This window comes from Dasypus novemcinctus, chromosome 9 (assembly GCF_030445035.2).
Source record: "Dasypus novemcinctus isolate mDasNov1 chromosome 9, mDasNov1.1.hap2, whole genome shotgun sequence".
Lineage (NCBI taxonomy): Eukaryota > Metazoa > Chordata > Mammalia > Cingulata > Dasypodidae > Dasypus > Dasypus novemcinctus.
This window is the reverse complement of record NC_080681.1, coordinates 125,530,392-125,546,507: the sequence shown is the minus strand read 5'-3', so window position 1 is coordinate 125,546,507 and position 16,116 is coordinate 125,530,392. Positions and strand designations below refer to the sequence as shown.

Genomic DNA, 16,116 nt, shown 5'->3' with positions numbered 1-16,116 from the left:
TATATATTTAATTCTCACCATATATATATTTATAAAATACATTTTTTATAGATAAATATATTTATCTATAATCTAGCCCTATATAATCTTGGTGGCACGGTAACTACCCGACAGGCCCGTCATTGGGACTTGTGGGTAATAAACAGCATGACTGCTGCTGGCCTTCCAGGTGGTTTCTTTGGAGTATCAAGTGTTTGGTCGACCTTCCGGGTGCGACCTCCTGCGTTACAGAAGGGTCTCCTGGATTCCCGTGCTCCCGTTGGACTCTTACGCGACTCGGGGAATGTCCCCAGTCAGGTTTCAAGGATGGTGTCATCGGTCAGCCAGCGCCTCCTTGGAAATGCACAGTGTGCAGGCTGGCCCTTACCACCTCCAAAGAGGGAGCTGGAGAATTCTGAGTAAACTGAGACTGTGTCCTTTGGAAGCAGAGCTGGAGACCCACTAGGAAGGGCAAAGAGAGAGAGACATACAGACATAGGCAGGCTTTGGTTAGAAGCCCAAAACTCATGGGTCTCGTCGGGTGGAAGAGGGTTACCAGAGACTGTCTCCCAGCGGGCTCACCAAAAGGTGTGTGAATCCATAGAATTCTTGTGTTGCCAGTGTTGTACTAAGGGAACGGAAAATATCCCTAGGGGCAAAGTCGGGGGCTTGAAAGCGTCCCTCGCGCGCCCCAGGGCCACTCCCCTGCGGCTCTCGGAGATGGTCTGTGCCGCCGGCGACCAAACACTAGACTTCCCTGCGCCGTCAAAGCCGAGTGGCGCGAGCCCGCGCAGCGGGTGGGAAGGCCGAGCAGCGAGAGTTTGCGCAGCGGTACGAAAGCCGAGCGGCGCGAGTCTGCGCAGTGGTGGTTAGGCTAAGAGCGCAGTGCAGTTAGGGGAAGGCCGAGCGGCGCGAGTCTGCGCAGTGGTGGGAAGGCCGAGCGGCGCGGTATGCGCAGTGGTGGGAAGGGAGAGCGGCGCGAGTCTGCGCAGTGGTGGGAAGGCCGAGCGGCGCGGTATGCGCAGTGGTGGGAAGGGAGAGCGGCGCGAGTCTGCGCGGTGGTGGGAAGGGAGAGCGGCGCGAGTCTGCGCAGTGCGATAGGGGTGGCTGTTTCCGGTTAAGCCCTACCCGACGCAAACGTGCGGCGGAAGAGGGTGAGACCCCGGGTCTGCAGAAACGGACGCGAGGCTCAGGTTCGGGTCCGGGGGCGGGGGCGCGGCGTGGTTGCTGTGGCGGAGCCTGTGGGCTGTGGGCCGCGGCACCCTGAGCTGCGGCGGGCTCGATCCACTGCCGGCGGCTGGGCGATGTCGGCGCCGGCTGGAGCGCGCCCAATGCCGAGACCCAGTGCTGGTGCGGGGCCATAGCAAGGGCAGCCACCCCCAACAGTGCCAAGCCTATGCCCTCGCACTGTTCCTGCACAGTTGCGGACTCCAGCCGTGCGTTTGTTGTGTCTGATAACAGACGGTGTTTTAGCATAAGCACGTGCTGCTGTTTTTACTGTTAAACGTAGTTGCAACTCTAAAGAAGAGAACTTAGAAAATTCTGTACATGACATCTCGCCAATTTGGACTTGGTTAATGCTGTGTTTGTTCAGATAGTGTTGGTAATGTGTTTTGCATGGATAGCAAACTCTTCAGAAAAAGAATAGGCTGAAAAGAATTCAGAACCTAGTTTACCTAGCGTCATGTGCGAGAGAACTGCGTGCAGGGAGACCACCAGCTGGATTAGATTTTAATGAAGGGAATTTCCGTCTTTCTCGATCATAACAAATGTATTAAAGCGTTTAGCACTTAGACTTTTCCCCACCTCCCCAAAATTTTTGTAGTTTTTCGGAACTAAAATAAAAATCCCCTCCAAAAATCTTACGGGCTAATTGCTAAAGACGGTGTATTTAACTTTATGACCATAAAATCAAGTTTAGTTGTTTCTCTCTGGAAATAGTAATACAATAGGCAATACTTTTTAGCTCCCCACAATGTAGGAAATGCAAGGCCCATGTACTTATGTTTTAGAAAACTTCACTTGCAATATATTATTAGAAATAGGATTTAAGAAAACGTGGTTAAAATATAATGGCACAAGAAAGTCTAAACAGTATTAGCATTTACTGGTGCTTTACTGTTGACTCCCTGTGAGAATTAGGAACCTCACTTGTTTTCTTCTGAGAAATTGAAACTCTGCTATGTAAACCACTGTTAATCCAAAACACTTGTATTTAGTTGTATTTGTTCATTAGAACCTTATCCGTAGGAGGTTCTTATTTACTCTGCTTGAAAACATTCCTAAACTTTAAAATTTTGGCTATTCCAGGATTGTATTAAGCCTTTAAAAAATTACAACAAAATGGCTTCCAAAAGAGCTCTGGTCATCCTGGCTAAAGGCGCAGAGGAGATGGAGACGGTCATCCCTGTAGATATCATGAGACGAGCTGGGGTAAGTCCCCCACCGGTTTCAAGCCCTCACCCCCTTTTGTAAAATTTTTGAAAGTACTTTATGAAATATTTCAAACATACACAGAAATAGAGAGACTGTATTATAGATACCTGCTGATCTACTGCCAACATTTAACACCTACCATTTTGCTCTTTCAGACCTATTTCTTAAGGAACAAATGCTTTCAAAAATTATTCGTGAAGCCCCCTTAGTTCCTTTCCCCAATCCTGTTCGCCTTCCTCTGTCCCCAGAGATAACTACTCTCCTCAGACTGGTGTGTGTCTACATCCTACACATGCCCTTGAAGCATCATTGGACTGCAGCTACCCTGCATGTCCCTCCATGTTGTTAAATAACGCGAGTGAACACTTACTGAAAAAGTACTCGCTGTGTCAGGTGCCTTTCTAAGCACTTAAGTATATTCTTTTAAAACCTCACAAGTATTCAATGCTCATTGTAAAATGAGCATTCCCACGCTCATTTTACAATTGAGAAAACTAAGGCATGGAGATGCTAAGTGGCCAGCCTCCAGTCACAGAGTAAGAAGAGCCAGCCTCAGACCCAGGCAGCCTGGCCCCAGGTCTGTTAACCCTACACCCTTCTGGTTTTCAAAATGTAGACACATGTAGATTCAGTCTATTCAGTTGAAATTGCTGCTTACTGTCGCCTTATATGAATATGCCACAGTCTCTTTATTCTTCTATTGCAGTGTTTCCAGTTACAGTATTACAATCCTGTAATAAAATATTCTTGTACAAGTTTCCTTGTGCAAATGTGAGTGGAATTGATAGACCAAAGGATAGCCTTTACTCAGCATTGCTAGATTTGGCCAAATTGCTTTCCAGTATACCAATTTGTAGTTAGCAGTAGTGTAGGAAAATTCCCATTTTCTCAATACCAGCTGTTGGTATTGTCAACTTTTAAATTTTTGGAAAGATAAATAGTACTTCATTGTATGGTCTGTGAATATATCTCAATAAAACTGCTAAAAAGTAGTATTTCATTGTTTAAATTGCATTTCTCTCTCATAAAATGAGGTTTAAATGGCAGCTGTAACTCTCAAGATGGTTAATAATAATATGACCGTATAATTTATTGCCCAAACCAGAACACTTAGGGGAGAAAGGACAGTCTAACCAGACGGGATGCCGAGTCAGCAAATGTTGAATTGGGACTCCCCAGGCAAACAGGAGCAGACGTGGTTAAGAAATATTTTTGGTAAACTTACTAGCTTAAATTTAGCCTGGTTTGGTTGCAGTATTTCCTACCAGGTTATTTTAAAACCCAGGGCAGCTGTGAAAATGTCACTCTAAATTTATGTTTCAATGTTCTCAAATATCACGATGATGTCTCTCTCTTAGATTAAGGTCACCGTTGCGGGTCTGGCTGGAAAAGAGCCAGTACAGTGTAGTCGAGATGTTGTCATTTGTCCTGACGCCAGTCTTGAAGATGCTAAAAAAGAGGTTTGTGCTCTGTGCTTGGAACTGTTCCTTCATGTGGCTTCTTTATTAGTTTTGAAATGTCTTTTGGTCGTGTCTGAGGCTATTGTTGGCACAGACTTTTATTGAAGAAAGCTGTTTTGCTGGGCTGTCTTCCCCACCAGACTAAGCCCTGGGAGGGTGAGGACTTTGCCTTTTTCCACCCCATATGCATAGTCCGTGCGCTCAGGAAATGGATGGATGGATGGATGGATGGATGTGGATAAATGGTAGACAGGTGGGTGGGGGGTGGATGAGTGGGAGCATTGCTCTCACGTCATTGTTCTCCTGGCTTACACAGACAGCCTTGTCTCCTGTTAGAATTGGTTGCTTGGTGTAACAAGTCCCCATTTATTCTCATTCTTTATTCCAAAACTGCTTTTTATCTTTCCCTTTTCAGTGACACAGAGGTGGTTGGGGGACTCATTTACATGCAACAACCCAGTAGTGGTGGGATTGAGGGAGGAGTTCTAACTAAACTGTGTAAATTTTTAGTATCTTTCCAGTTATGGTCCTAACCTTTGAGGGTTACAGACAGCTTTGGTGCCTTTCAGGAGCCGGGCCCCTTTCCCCAGAAGCATGCTGCCCATGCGTGCACCAGCGCTTTTGCATTCCCTTCCCTGGGGCCGCAGGAGTAACAGGAGTGTGGCTATACTCTCGAGTGATAGAGATGTGGCGGGTAAAGAGGCAGAGTCAGCGAGTGCAAGGGTCCCCATGCCTACCCATCCTCTTAAAATGCACAGGAAAAGGTTTGCTCCATTCTAGTCTATTCACATATTTTGGTGATGGGTTGTGAAGAACTAGAATATTAATATTTAAATACAAATTGCTGAAACTTTCTAAAAAATAAATTAAAAATTAAAAGTAGAAAATATTTCTTCATCTCTTCTTTGTGGTGCTGTGGTGTCCAGATATTTTACAGCAGTGATTTATCACTCAGTTGAGATTCTAAGAGCAGTGAAACATTCTGTACATCACATATTTTCTTTTCAGTTTTGAGTTTTGATTGGTTTTAAAACAACTGTAGGGTATTTATGGTGTTAAAAGCGATTCTCAAAAAAGTGTGTATTGGACTAAATATTCATGTTCTAGTTTGCTTAATGACTAAAAATTTTTAAACTTTTTTGTTGAACCATTTCAAAATATTGTTAAACCTATTCCCGTTTTGTAATTATGGCTGTTTTGGAATGTGGGATACCAAAATGTGCCATATTTCTCCCCCAAGTTCTCTTTTTCATAAAATTGAAAAATTATTTTTTATTACTATGTATATGCTTGTTGAAAATAATTCACAATATAGACCCTCACAACGTCAAAATATTAAGTGTCCCTTTCTCATTCTCCCGACCACCTCCTCCGCTCCATCCCCCACTAAGCCCCATTAACAGCCGGGGTACCTCCTTTGTCTGAGAGTATTTGTATATACATGTGGGGGTCAATGTATAATATTGAAAAACACACACATCCATCTACACATAAACATACGCACATTTATTTAAGAATGGGATTATACTGCGCCTGCTATTCTACAGTGTGGACATTCTTGCTGCTGTAGACCGGTGATTTTTTGCATTTTTTTGCTGGCTTCACCAACATGCCATCATTTGGAGCCAACTTAATTTATGTAAATGTTTTTCTGTTGACAGATATTTAAATTATCTCCTGTATATAGCTGTGTCCCTCATTTAGAAAATGTCACTGGACTGTCTCTTTAATGCCCACTTAAAATGAAATGTTTTTGCTTTCTTTGTTTTTTAAACTGTTACAGGGACCATATGATGTGGTGGTTCTGCCAGGAGGTAATCTTGGTGCACAGAATTTAGCTGAGGTAAAAACTCTAAAGAAAGTATTTCAACATCCACTTTTGTTTCCTTGATTTTTATGTTATTCACATATTTCAGGTAGGCGTGAAGAAATAGAAAAAATGAAATTTATAAAATGGTGTTCTCGCCTTAATTTTTAAATAATTCTAATGACATCTTTTATAGAAGTAAGCTGAATTGATGTGACAGTTATTTGTGAACAGAGTCAATGAATACAGCCCAAGTCTAAGAGTACTTATTTTTTCCCCAGTGGAAGAAAAATGATCTAGTTTTGTGCCCTGCAAAGGGTTAAGCATAGGAACATAAGAGACTGCCTCTGTCCTCAGCAGTCACGGGCTAGGGGTCAAGCTCCAGCCCAGTTAGAAATGGCATCAGGAGAGGCCGCTGCTCCTTCATTTGAGTCTTACACGAGGAGTCTGCTTGCAGGAAGAGGAAAAGGGGGGTTGAGGTGGGGAGGCAAAGAGAACTCATGAGGCAGGTCGATGTCCGACATTTGGGATTGTTTCCTGTTAGATTCCCTTCCTGACTCCACCACCGGGAAAAAACCCCAATACCACATTCCCTCCTGGAGTACAGAATGGCAAGGATCAAATATGCCCAAGGGAAATTGATTTTTCCTTCTCATCTTTAAATGTAGAGTGGTGCCTTTCCCTTAAAATAAGTCCCTTGCTTGGGTTTAATGGAAAACTATGAATTTGATATCTCTAGATTAATGATTTAGAAATACTGTTCTCAGAACAGATTAAAGATTTTATGGTTTAAACTAAAATCAGATTTATCAAAAGTTTTCTAGCTAGAGATTGGCTTAGGGCTTGATGATTGATGTGTTTTTGGTTTTCTGTCGATAGTCTGGTGCTGTGAAAGAGATACTGAAGGAACAAGAGAAGAGGAAAGGGCTCATAGCTGCTATCTGCGCAGGTATGTGCAAAACCACCTGGCATTAAAACGTGGTGTTGGTTTTCTTCCAAAATATGTGATGAGTAGCTTTTAATTTTGTTCCAAATGGTTCTCCCCCTTTATGAAATGTGAACAGCATCTGTATTTGGCGCATGTAGTTTGAGTGGCATGAAGTTGGTGTCATTTCAGAAATGAGTATAGTTGTTCCATTTTCTGCTTCTTTATGACTTTGGCCCACATGCAGCAAAACTTATTTTTCATGTTTTGTTGATCTCGGAGGAAAATACTGCCCTCAGGAATTCAGTAAATAGCTTGTTACAGCAAATCTCTGTGCCAGAAAGCATTTCTGCCAGCACGCAGTCAGCAAGAATCTGTCAGACACAAGCATGACAGCCCTGCCTTGTGCTGGCTCTGTAGATTGCTGCCTTCCAGAGCGTTTTCTGGTGCTTGGTGCCACGTGTGAATCTTGACGTGGCACTCTGTGATCTGCAGATCTGCGCTCTGTTTTCTGAAAACGTTTTAAAATCTATTTTTTGTTTCTTTAATATCAGATGATGATCTGCCATCTTGCATTTCTTCCATAGTGTAACTTTTGCCAGGGACTTCCTTGCTATAGGTTTTTATTAAATATTTGTCAAGAAAGCGAGAGAATAAACAATAATCAATAGTTTGATAAAATGACATGTTAATGTTCAGTTCAAAAGACATTAAAAAAGCAGTCAGGGATCTTGGGGACTGTGCATTGGCTCAGGGGTTCTCAGATCTGTCAAAGGCCTTGGGAGGTCAAAACATAGTACGATGACTTATTGGCCTTTCTCACTCCCTTTGGGGAGTGCACCTTGAGTGCAATGAGGCTGTCGCACATACATCCCACGCGTGTGCCCGTCTCTTCTTGTGTTTTAACTTTGCACGTGGTAGATACTGATAGATGTAACTCACTTAAAAACCATAGGCACCCTGAGTCCTCATGGGTCATCTCTGCAGTCGCTTCAGCCCAAACAGCTGCACCCCAGGTCAGCTCTTGGTAGTCGCATAAGGACTTCATCTAGTAGTTCCCTGGCCCTCACCTGCATTTGCGTTTTAGGTTCTTTGACCAAAGGAAGAAAGAAGCTTGGGCCAGGTTTATTTGCTTATGACTGCCCAGGTTTATTTGCTTATGACTGCCCAATGTAAAAACCCCATGTCAGTTTGTCCTTCTGTGTCCCTAAGGCAGCAGAATTATCAGCCACATCTGAACCGCTCTTCTGTTTCCAGGCAAGCTCGAATGCCATGTTAAGGATCTTATACCTTATAATGTTTAAAAATATAGTGACATTTTAACAATGTGAATATGTGGTTGAATATCCTGAGCCACTATTTTGGGTACTGTAAAACTTGGAAAAAGCCTTATCATGAGTTGAGTAAATTACAGTAATCCTAGTGTTAGATTAGTTACGGGAGTGGAACAGAGGACTGGTGGAAGAGATTTAGATGTTTTAAATTGGCACATGAAAAATAAAAACTTCTGAATTGTTGAAGTTAGGAATTGGGAACAGTTGCTTGAAAGGAAAGAATCAGTAGGTTCAGCTTAGCCCCTAATCTAGTGAGTGAGGACAGAAATTGGAAGGGAGGCTATCTTGGGAACACAGCAAAATGAGATTTTCTTTGGCATGGAGAGGAGGAGGCTTCAAGAAGGCTGGGCCGTTGTCCCACGCCCGGGCGTAGTCCTGGAGGGAGGTCGAGGACCCACGGCACTGCCGTGCTCGCCATCCTCTTGTTGGTGGCCACACGGTGGCGCTGTGGACGTTCTCTGGGCTGCTTTTGCCTGCAGAAGGAGAGGGAGCTCTGCAGCCCGCGCTGCCCCTGCTCGCAGCTGCACTGGTGCTGCAGATGCCACAGCGCCTTCATCTTCAGAACTCCAGACAGTAGGAGAATTTAAATTTCCCCTCTCTAATTTTCCAGATATGATTCTTAAGCCCCCAAAAGCAGTAATTATGAGCTTAACCTGATGAGTAAATTCCTAAACCCAACTATAACATAAATTTATTAACTTTACTGTAGGCAGCTGTTTTATCACCTAAAGGTAGCAACCTGACCGTTCCTGATTTCATTGGTTCTCCTCAGTATATAATCATCGGAAAATCATCTTTTTGAAGTTTACTTTAAAATATAAGATAATGTGTCCAATTATTTCTTTTTTTTTTTTTTTTTTTTTTTTTTTTTTTTTTTTAGAGGTAGAACCGTTCTTTAATGAAGAAACTTCAAATATCATCCATCCACCCATCCATTCATCCATCACCCATCATCCATCCTTCAATTCATGTTTTCATTTATTCAACAAGTATTTATTAAATGCCTGTATGTGCTAGACACTGGTGATGTAATGGTGTCCAATTATTTCTTAAACTCTTACAAAATAAGAATTAAAGGTAGCTCATGAATCCATTCAAATTAAAATTGATTATATTCAATTTTTTGGAAATTGGTTACTGTTCTTGGGTATCTTGTACATAGTGTAAAAGTAAGGTGGAGAAAGGACATGTATTTGAGGTCTTTGAGAGAGAGAAATCAGGACTTAGTCTGAAAATGATAAGCAGACCTGGATGGAAGCTTCTGGAATTAGGATTATTTATTTGATCTTCCTGTAAGGTTGGCGTTTGCGACGGCTGTGATCTGAGTACTGTAGCAGTGAGGTACATTACATAACTACTTTTTCCTGGGAGCCAGGTTGAAAAGTGAAAGGTCAGCAGGAGGAAGTCCTCAGGTTCGCTGAGGTTGCAAGTGTAGCTGCAAGTGACTGTTAAGGATCTCAGCCCTGGCACCCTGGGCCCTTAGAAGGACAGGGTGCTGTTTTAAAGCAAGCTTGTTTGTTGTGGTTTTTTAATGTGAGATGAAGCCTTAGAAAGTATCTTTTTCTCTCTTTGTGACTTAGAGAAAATAGAATACTACTTCAAAAAATGTTTTAAAATAATAAGGCTTAGAAGTATAAAACTTTTAAAGCTGACCACTTTTGGTAAAGACATTTGGATACAAATCTCAAATTAGTACCTACATATTTTCAAGCTTCATCTTAAGCAGAGGTATGGAGTATCAAAAGCTGACACTTGGCATGTTACTTCTGTTAAGTAGCTTGACTAAATTAAAACCGCTTTACATCTCAGGCTTGTAGGAATTTCAGAGGAATCTCTTTCAGGGTAGGGACAGTGTCCTGTTCACATTAATAATCCTAGCACCTGCTCTGCTTGGATTGAGAGATGGATGAATGAGTATTAATTTTCTCTGTTTCAAGTAGATTAAAATAGTGGTAAAGTCGAGAAGTTCCATTGTCACAGGTTGCCTTTAATGCGTAGCCGAGTCTTTGGTTTGGCTAAGAGTCCACATGGCCTCTTCCTGCTTTGTGCTCATCATTCACTCGCCCAGCTTTGGTATCTCTGTGTCCTCCACAGGCATCGAGGTCAATTTTTTTGATTAAATGGTTATTTAAGTATTTCGAGTTTGCATCTTTGTACAGTTTTGCCAAATATGCTTAGCAAATGATTCATTATAAGTGTACTTTGCTCCAAACAAATGTTTAACTTCATAATCATGACTTTTAGTAACAGCCTCCTAATTTTGAAGACTGTTCTTGCTCTTGAAATTATTTAAAATGGGGTTTTTCTGTGTCTGCAGTTAAGTCTTTCCGTTTACCTTATTTTTAGGTCCTACAGCTCTGTTGGCTCATGAAATAGGTTTTGGAAGCAAAGTTACAACACACCCACTTGTTAAAGACAAAATGATGAATGGAAGTAAGTATGTGCTTATAATTTAATGTGCAAAAATGCCTTCTCCAAAAAACTGTATTTAACATTGTTTTTCCAACCAGTCTAATTTGTAGAGCTCCTTTGTGGGGCGAGGTCTGGTGGATGCCTCGCTGTGTCTGCGAGTGTTTTCACGGGCGAGGTGGAGGTAACCAAGGGATAGCAAGATGGAGCGTACCTGTCTAGGTGGCCACCCTGATAGGGGGATGTGTTGCCTACACCAAGCCGAATCCTGACTGTCACAGATTGAAAGTGATTAAGAAATGCCAGTTTAACCACTATTTTTATTAAATACTCTTGTCAGCGGCCTGAGAGTAAATTTTAAACCGTGACAGCAATGTCAGGAAGTGCCCTTTTACCCACAGTCCAAAGTAAAATGAGCATTACTTTCTTTAGTGACTTCTTTGTTGTTCAGGAAATGCCTGAGTGGCAGGCATATTTCTTTCATAAATATCAGCTGAACACCTAATTCTTAATTGATTTTTTTAAAGAGTTTTTTAAAATTTATTTCTCTCCCTTCCCCCCCCATCCCAGCTGTCTGTTCTCTGTGTCTATTTGCTACTTGTTCTTTTGTCCACTTCTGTTGTTGTCAGAGGCATAGGAATCTGTGTCTCTTTTTGTTGCGTCATCTTGTTGTGTCAGCTTTCCTTGTGTGTGGCACCACTTCTGGGCAGGCTACACTTTCTTTCGTGCTGGGCTGCTGTCCTTATGGGGCACACTCCTTGCGTGTGGGGCTCCCGTACGCGGGGACACCCCTGCGCGGCACGGCACTCCTTGCACGCATCAGCACTGCGCATGGGCCAGCTCCACACGGGTCAAGAAGGCCCGGGGTTTGAACCCTGGACCTCCCATGTGGTAGACGGACGCCCTAACCACTGGGCCAAGTCTGCTTCCCTAATTGATTTTAATTACATCAAATTCTGTTTATGGCCAAAATGCAAACAGCACAGAAGGGGGTGAAGTAAAAACTAGGTGTTCCTCTTCTTTCTGCCCTACCCATTTTCTCCTTCTCAGTTAACTTCTGTTTAAAGGTTTTCATGTACTCTCCAGAATTTTCTCTGCATATATTCATTCTCCTTTTTAGTTAGTAATTTTTTTCTCAAACAAGATCATACTAAATGTACTGTTCTGCACCTTGCTTCTTTCACTTGGCATCTCTGATATCTTTTCACAGCACATGCCGGGCAGCTTCTCCACGCTGTTCACTGCCGCCTGCTGTTGCAGCACGTGAATGTGTCATAACGTAGTTAACTCTTCCCCTGGGAGGGACACACACGCTAGTTCCAGGGTTTTGCTGTAGTGAACATCCTTGTACGTCTTTGTGGCATATCTGCAGACATCTTTTTTTTTTTTTTTGCATATTTTAAAATTTGATCCAAAGCAGTATTTTCTTGAAAAGACTAAGTTGTCAGTCAAACTGCTGTGAGAGTTCATAAAAAGGCTCTGGCTTCTGAGCACTTTAATTGTAGGAATTTATTCTGTGCAAACCCCGAGAGGTTTTAAAAGGTTGGAAAGAAATGAAAAGATCAGAACCTGGCTTCTTTAGCAGTTAGGATATATTCAGATGGAAAACGGAAGCATTTGAGGTCCCTCCATTATCTGAGGGTGTATCTGTTGTATAAGTTTCCTTTTAATGCCTCAAAAACCTTGAGGTTGGTGAGGAAGAGGAGAAAGACTGTACTGTTAGCTCTCCTAAACTTAGAGTTGATACATTACGTTCACGTGCAGTGTCTGGGTGGAGCCTCACACCCGGCTCCCAGAAAGGCAGGTGTTCCTGTCTCCACTTACGGGTGAGGAAACTGAGGCTCAGAGGATAGACGACTTGCCCGGAGTCAGGCCGGAACTCAAGCCCAGCCCTCTCTGCTTTTTCTGTCCCTCGCCACCGCTGTGCTGCCTGGTTCCCATGTGCATTTATGTTACCAAGCACTGAATATACTAAAGTCCTAGTCAAGAAAAAAATATTTGGAATGTCCACCTCTTGAGATTATTCTGAGAACGAATCTATGACCATTTCCTGGGTGTCAGCTCTCATGAGGCTCTTCTGCTCTTCATCATAAACTCAATGGAGCTGTCGGAATTTTTTTCCTCGGAGGAGCTGTCCGGTCTGAAGGGCACAATCTTTTAATTTCTCCATTTTTAAAATAAGTGATGACTTTAATATTTTATTTCTGTTCTGCTTTACCCATTGTTTTGGTATCTGAATGCATGGTCACCTCCACTGTGTGTTGAGGGTGGGCCGATTCCTTAGCTGCTCTGAGCCTCAGTTTCCTCACCTGTCGTGAAAAATCGTAGCAGCTGCCTCACAGGATTATCGATGGTTTCAGGGGATTAATATGTGTGACTCGCTTAGAATATTGCCTGGCACGGGGTCTGCTGTACAGGCTCAAGCCGTTGCTGCCACCACTTCTGCCCTCCACAGCCCTGTGCTGTGTGCTGGGAACTCGGCCATGGGAAGGCTGCCTGGCTGTGCCGCTGGCTAGCCCAGCACCACCACCACTGAGTACTGTCGTTTGTCTTGGTTTACTTCTCACAAAAATCCTGTTAGTATTAGGTAGCGTTTCTACTTAATGTCAGAGTAGGGGGAGGCTCGGAAAGGTCAGTCTACTACTAAGTGGCAGACCTGGGATTTGAACCGCTACTGTGCTCAGGTGTCAGCAAATTCCTGACAGGGCCAGGTATTTAGGCCCTGCAGGGACTTGAGGTGTCTCTAGCAGCTACTCACCTGTCTTAGCTGGAAACCGAACACAGACCTCCTGTGAACAAATAGGTGTGGCTGGGTGCCAATAAATCAATTTGCAAAAACAGATGGTGGACTGGATTTGGCCACTTAGTGCATTTGCTAACCCCTTTATCGCTCCCCAGTTGATTTTTCTCTGAAGAGACTTCCTGGCTCTTAGATTTTTGCTTGATGTTAATAAGAAATTAATGCCTTGGGAAGCAGGCTTGGCCCAGTGGTTAGGGTGTCCGTCTACCACATGGGAGGTCCGTGGTTCAAACCCGGGCCTCCTTGACCTGTGTGGAGCTGGCCCATGCGAAGTGCTGATGCGCGCAAGGAGTGCCCTGCCACCCAGGGGTTCCCTGCGCAGGGGAACCCCACGCGCAAGGAGTGCGTCCCATAAGGAGAGCTGCCCAGCGCGAAAAAAGTGCAGCCTGCCCAGGAGTGGTGCCGCACACATGGAGAACTGACACAACAAGATGATGCAACAAAAAGAAACACAGATTCTCGTGCTGCTGACAACAACAGGAGCGGACAAAGAAGACGTCGCAGCAAATAGACACAGAAATTAATGCCTTAACGCATGTTTCAATTTGGAGCATAAAGTATGTAAATTTACCCCAAGCTCACAAGTACCAATCAGCTGATTCCAGTCATTGTCAGTTGAGTACCTGTTACGTTGTTTCTCTCATTGTCTCCACTAGGTGGAGGTAGTTGATAGATGTAAACCTTTTGCTTTTCCTGTTTAAAATGTTGGAAAAAGCAGTGAAACCATTAAACGCCTTTCCCAGTTTAAGTTCTATTTGCAGTGAAGAGTGTTTTGGCCACAAGGATATTTGCAGTTATCTTGGCCTGGTTTAGCCAACAGTAAATGAGGTCAGAGCATGAAAACCTTTTTCTCTCAAATTAGGGATCCTCTGTTTCTCAATAATAGCATGATATATAATTTTCAATGTACTTTATTTAGTTATTTCAGTGGATAATTTGATTTTTAATGAGGATAATAAGACATAAGTTATTACGGGTATTTTTTAATCCACTTTGAGAGGACATTAACAGCAATGTGCCGTTTCTAAAGTGTGACAGAACTTTATTTGCTTTGCTTTGCGGGGGGTTATTAGGTGAATGTTGTCTGCATATATTCGTGGAGCAAGCATTTACTGCTCTTTTCCTTAGTGCCTGGCTCCTGGAATAGGTAAAGAGAAAAACTGCCACTCTGTGGTAGAGATAGCGAGTAATGAGAGGACCTGATGTAAGAGCGGAGTCAGCGGTGCCCGAGGAGCTGGGGTTGGTGCCCGGAGGAGCCGGGAAGAGCTTTCTGGACAGAGTGATCAGCCAGTCAGCTCTTGCGAGTTGTGAAAATGTCGTGTGTTCCTGCAGCTGACTGTCAGTGAGGATGGAACTCAGGAGTGGGAGGAGAGTGTCAGAGACAGGATAGGGAGGGAGGAAGGGGCCAGGCACATGGGGCTCTGCAGCATCGTGAGGAGTTCAGGCTTCTCTGCACGCAGTGGCGAGTGCTTGATGACTGCCTGTTGCGCGTGGGGAGTAGACAAGGAGTCCTGACTTTGTGACCTGAGATTCGCCAGGAGGGAATCCGCTTCTTGTTCTTATATTTGAAAAAAAGAAAAGCTAGCTAGGGGATGTGGAAGGAGAAGAGTCCTGAGAAATGAGATGTGGATTCCATGTCCACACATCTCCCCCTCCAGATCATCCGTCTACCCCGTTACCTGTCTGTTTTTATTTGAGGCAGGAGACACGTGTGCATGCTGGCTGTCTGCTAATGCAGGGCGTGTGCACCTTCAGCGGCTGCTGCACTGCCCTCCCTTCTGTCCCCCAAGCGTCTGCAGAGTCGACGCTTGAGCTTTTGTTATATGATAGAAGTGTGAGCCCTGGGCGCCCCCTCGGACGTCCTCCTCAGTGCTCCCTCCTGAGGGCCTGTGTAGCTGCGTGGAACCTCATAAGAATCTATTTCTTTCAACAGTTGGATTCTTTTACCCTTTGTTACACAGTTTCTTTACTATCTTCATGCAGTACTTTGAAGAGCTTGGGTGCATTTATTTATGAGAGCAGTAATGGGCTCTAACAGTGACTTGCATTGCTAAGTGATAGTCACTGTTGTGCAGCCTCACTCACTGGGATGAAACCTTCTTTATTTTTGCCTTGAAGATCACTACAGCTACTCAGAGAGCCGCGTGGAGAAGGATGGCCTCATTCTCACCAGCCGTGGCCCTGGAACCAGCTTTGAGTTTGCTCTTGCTATTGTGGAGGCGCTGAGTGGCAAGGAGGTGGCCGATCAGGTGAAAGCGCCGCTCGTCCTTAGAGCTTAGCGCAGAAATACGTGGTAACAGTTAGAGAGGCTGTGTGTCATCTCTTCTCATTGTTAGATGTCAGCGGCCAGGGTTGGTCCGCGTGTCCACGAGACCGTTCCGGCCTCTGGAGGAACAGCTGGACAGAGACGTCTCAGCCTACATGTTTTGTGTCCGTACATTTCTGAACCTTGTGTACCAGATAAACAGTTTATTTAGCAAATCACTGATTGTTTCTTTTGTGAAATCAAATTCATTATCAACTTCATGTGCAACTCTTAACTGTTGATAGAACAACTAAAATCAGAGAACGGTGAATGCATTTTGCACAGCAAGTAGGAAAAGCATAAAAGCAAACATTTAAGAGGACTGTGATTTTCTCCCTTTTACTAACTGTACTTTCAATGTGTTATTAAAGAATATTGATGAAATTGGCTGTATGGCAAATTTTTGTTTCCTTTTTTCATGGTGGAAAGAGTCCTCAGGTACAGTTGAAAAGTTTCGGAGGCTGGCCTGCCCAGAATCTGTTTCCCTCCCTCAGGTAATAGCCCCTGAGATCCTTGTCTCACTTGCATTGTGTTTGGGTGAAGCATGCCCCTGCAGTGTGCAGATGACCAGGCCCAGCCAGTCAGAACCTTCTAGATCCCTGACCACTCAACCCAGGTGAGACTAGTCAGCCAGTGAGATTTGGTCCTGGGGCCTCTGTTG

At 43.9% G+C, this 16,116-nt stretch overlaps 1 protein-coding gene across 2 annotated transcripts; it reads left to right on the top strand.

Annotated features, from left to right (window-relative positions):
• Positions 1–1,019: 1,019 nt before the first annotated feature.
• PARK7 (Parkinsonism associated deglycase) lies at positions 1,020–15,839 on the top strand. 2 transcript variants are annotated; one of them, XM_058304487.2, is made up of 7 exons: positions 1,020–1,133; positions 2,290–2,412; positions 3,774–3,875; positions 5,659–5,718; positions 6,562–6,631; positions 10,288–10,374; positions 15,269–15,839. In XM_058304487.2, the coding sequence occupies exons 2-7, from the start codon at positions 2,323–2,325 to the stop codon at positions 15,427–15,429; spliced, it is 570 nt and encodes a 189-aa protein (XP_058160470.1). In that variant the 5' UTR covers positions 1,020–1,133; positions 2,290–2,322; the 3' UTR covers positions 15,430–15,839. The 2 variants fall into 2 exon arrangements, with proteins under 2 accessions (XP_058160470.1, XP_058160469.1); XM_058304486.2 differs by having other exon boundaries at positions 1,024–1,172.
• Positions 15,840–16,116: the final 277 nt, after the last annotated feature.

What these genes read in the sequence shown, in the direction of transcription:
- PARK7 (XM_058304487.2), top strand. Translation starts at nt 2,323, where the DNA reads ATGGCTTCCAAAAGAGCTCTGGTCATCCTGGCTAAAGGCGCAGAGGAG. An exon ending in GTGCACAGAATTTAGCTGAG is followed by an intron (nt 5,719 to 6,561) that starts GTAAAAACTCTA and finishes TTCTGTCGATAG; the next exon opens with TCTGGTGCTGTGAAAGAGAT. An exon ending in CATAGCTGCTATCTGCGCAG is followed by an intron (nt 6,632 to 10,287) that starts GTATGTGCAAAA and finishes CCTTATTTTTAG; the next exon opens with GTCCTACAGCTCTGTTGGCT.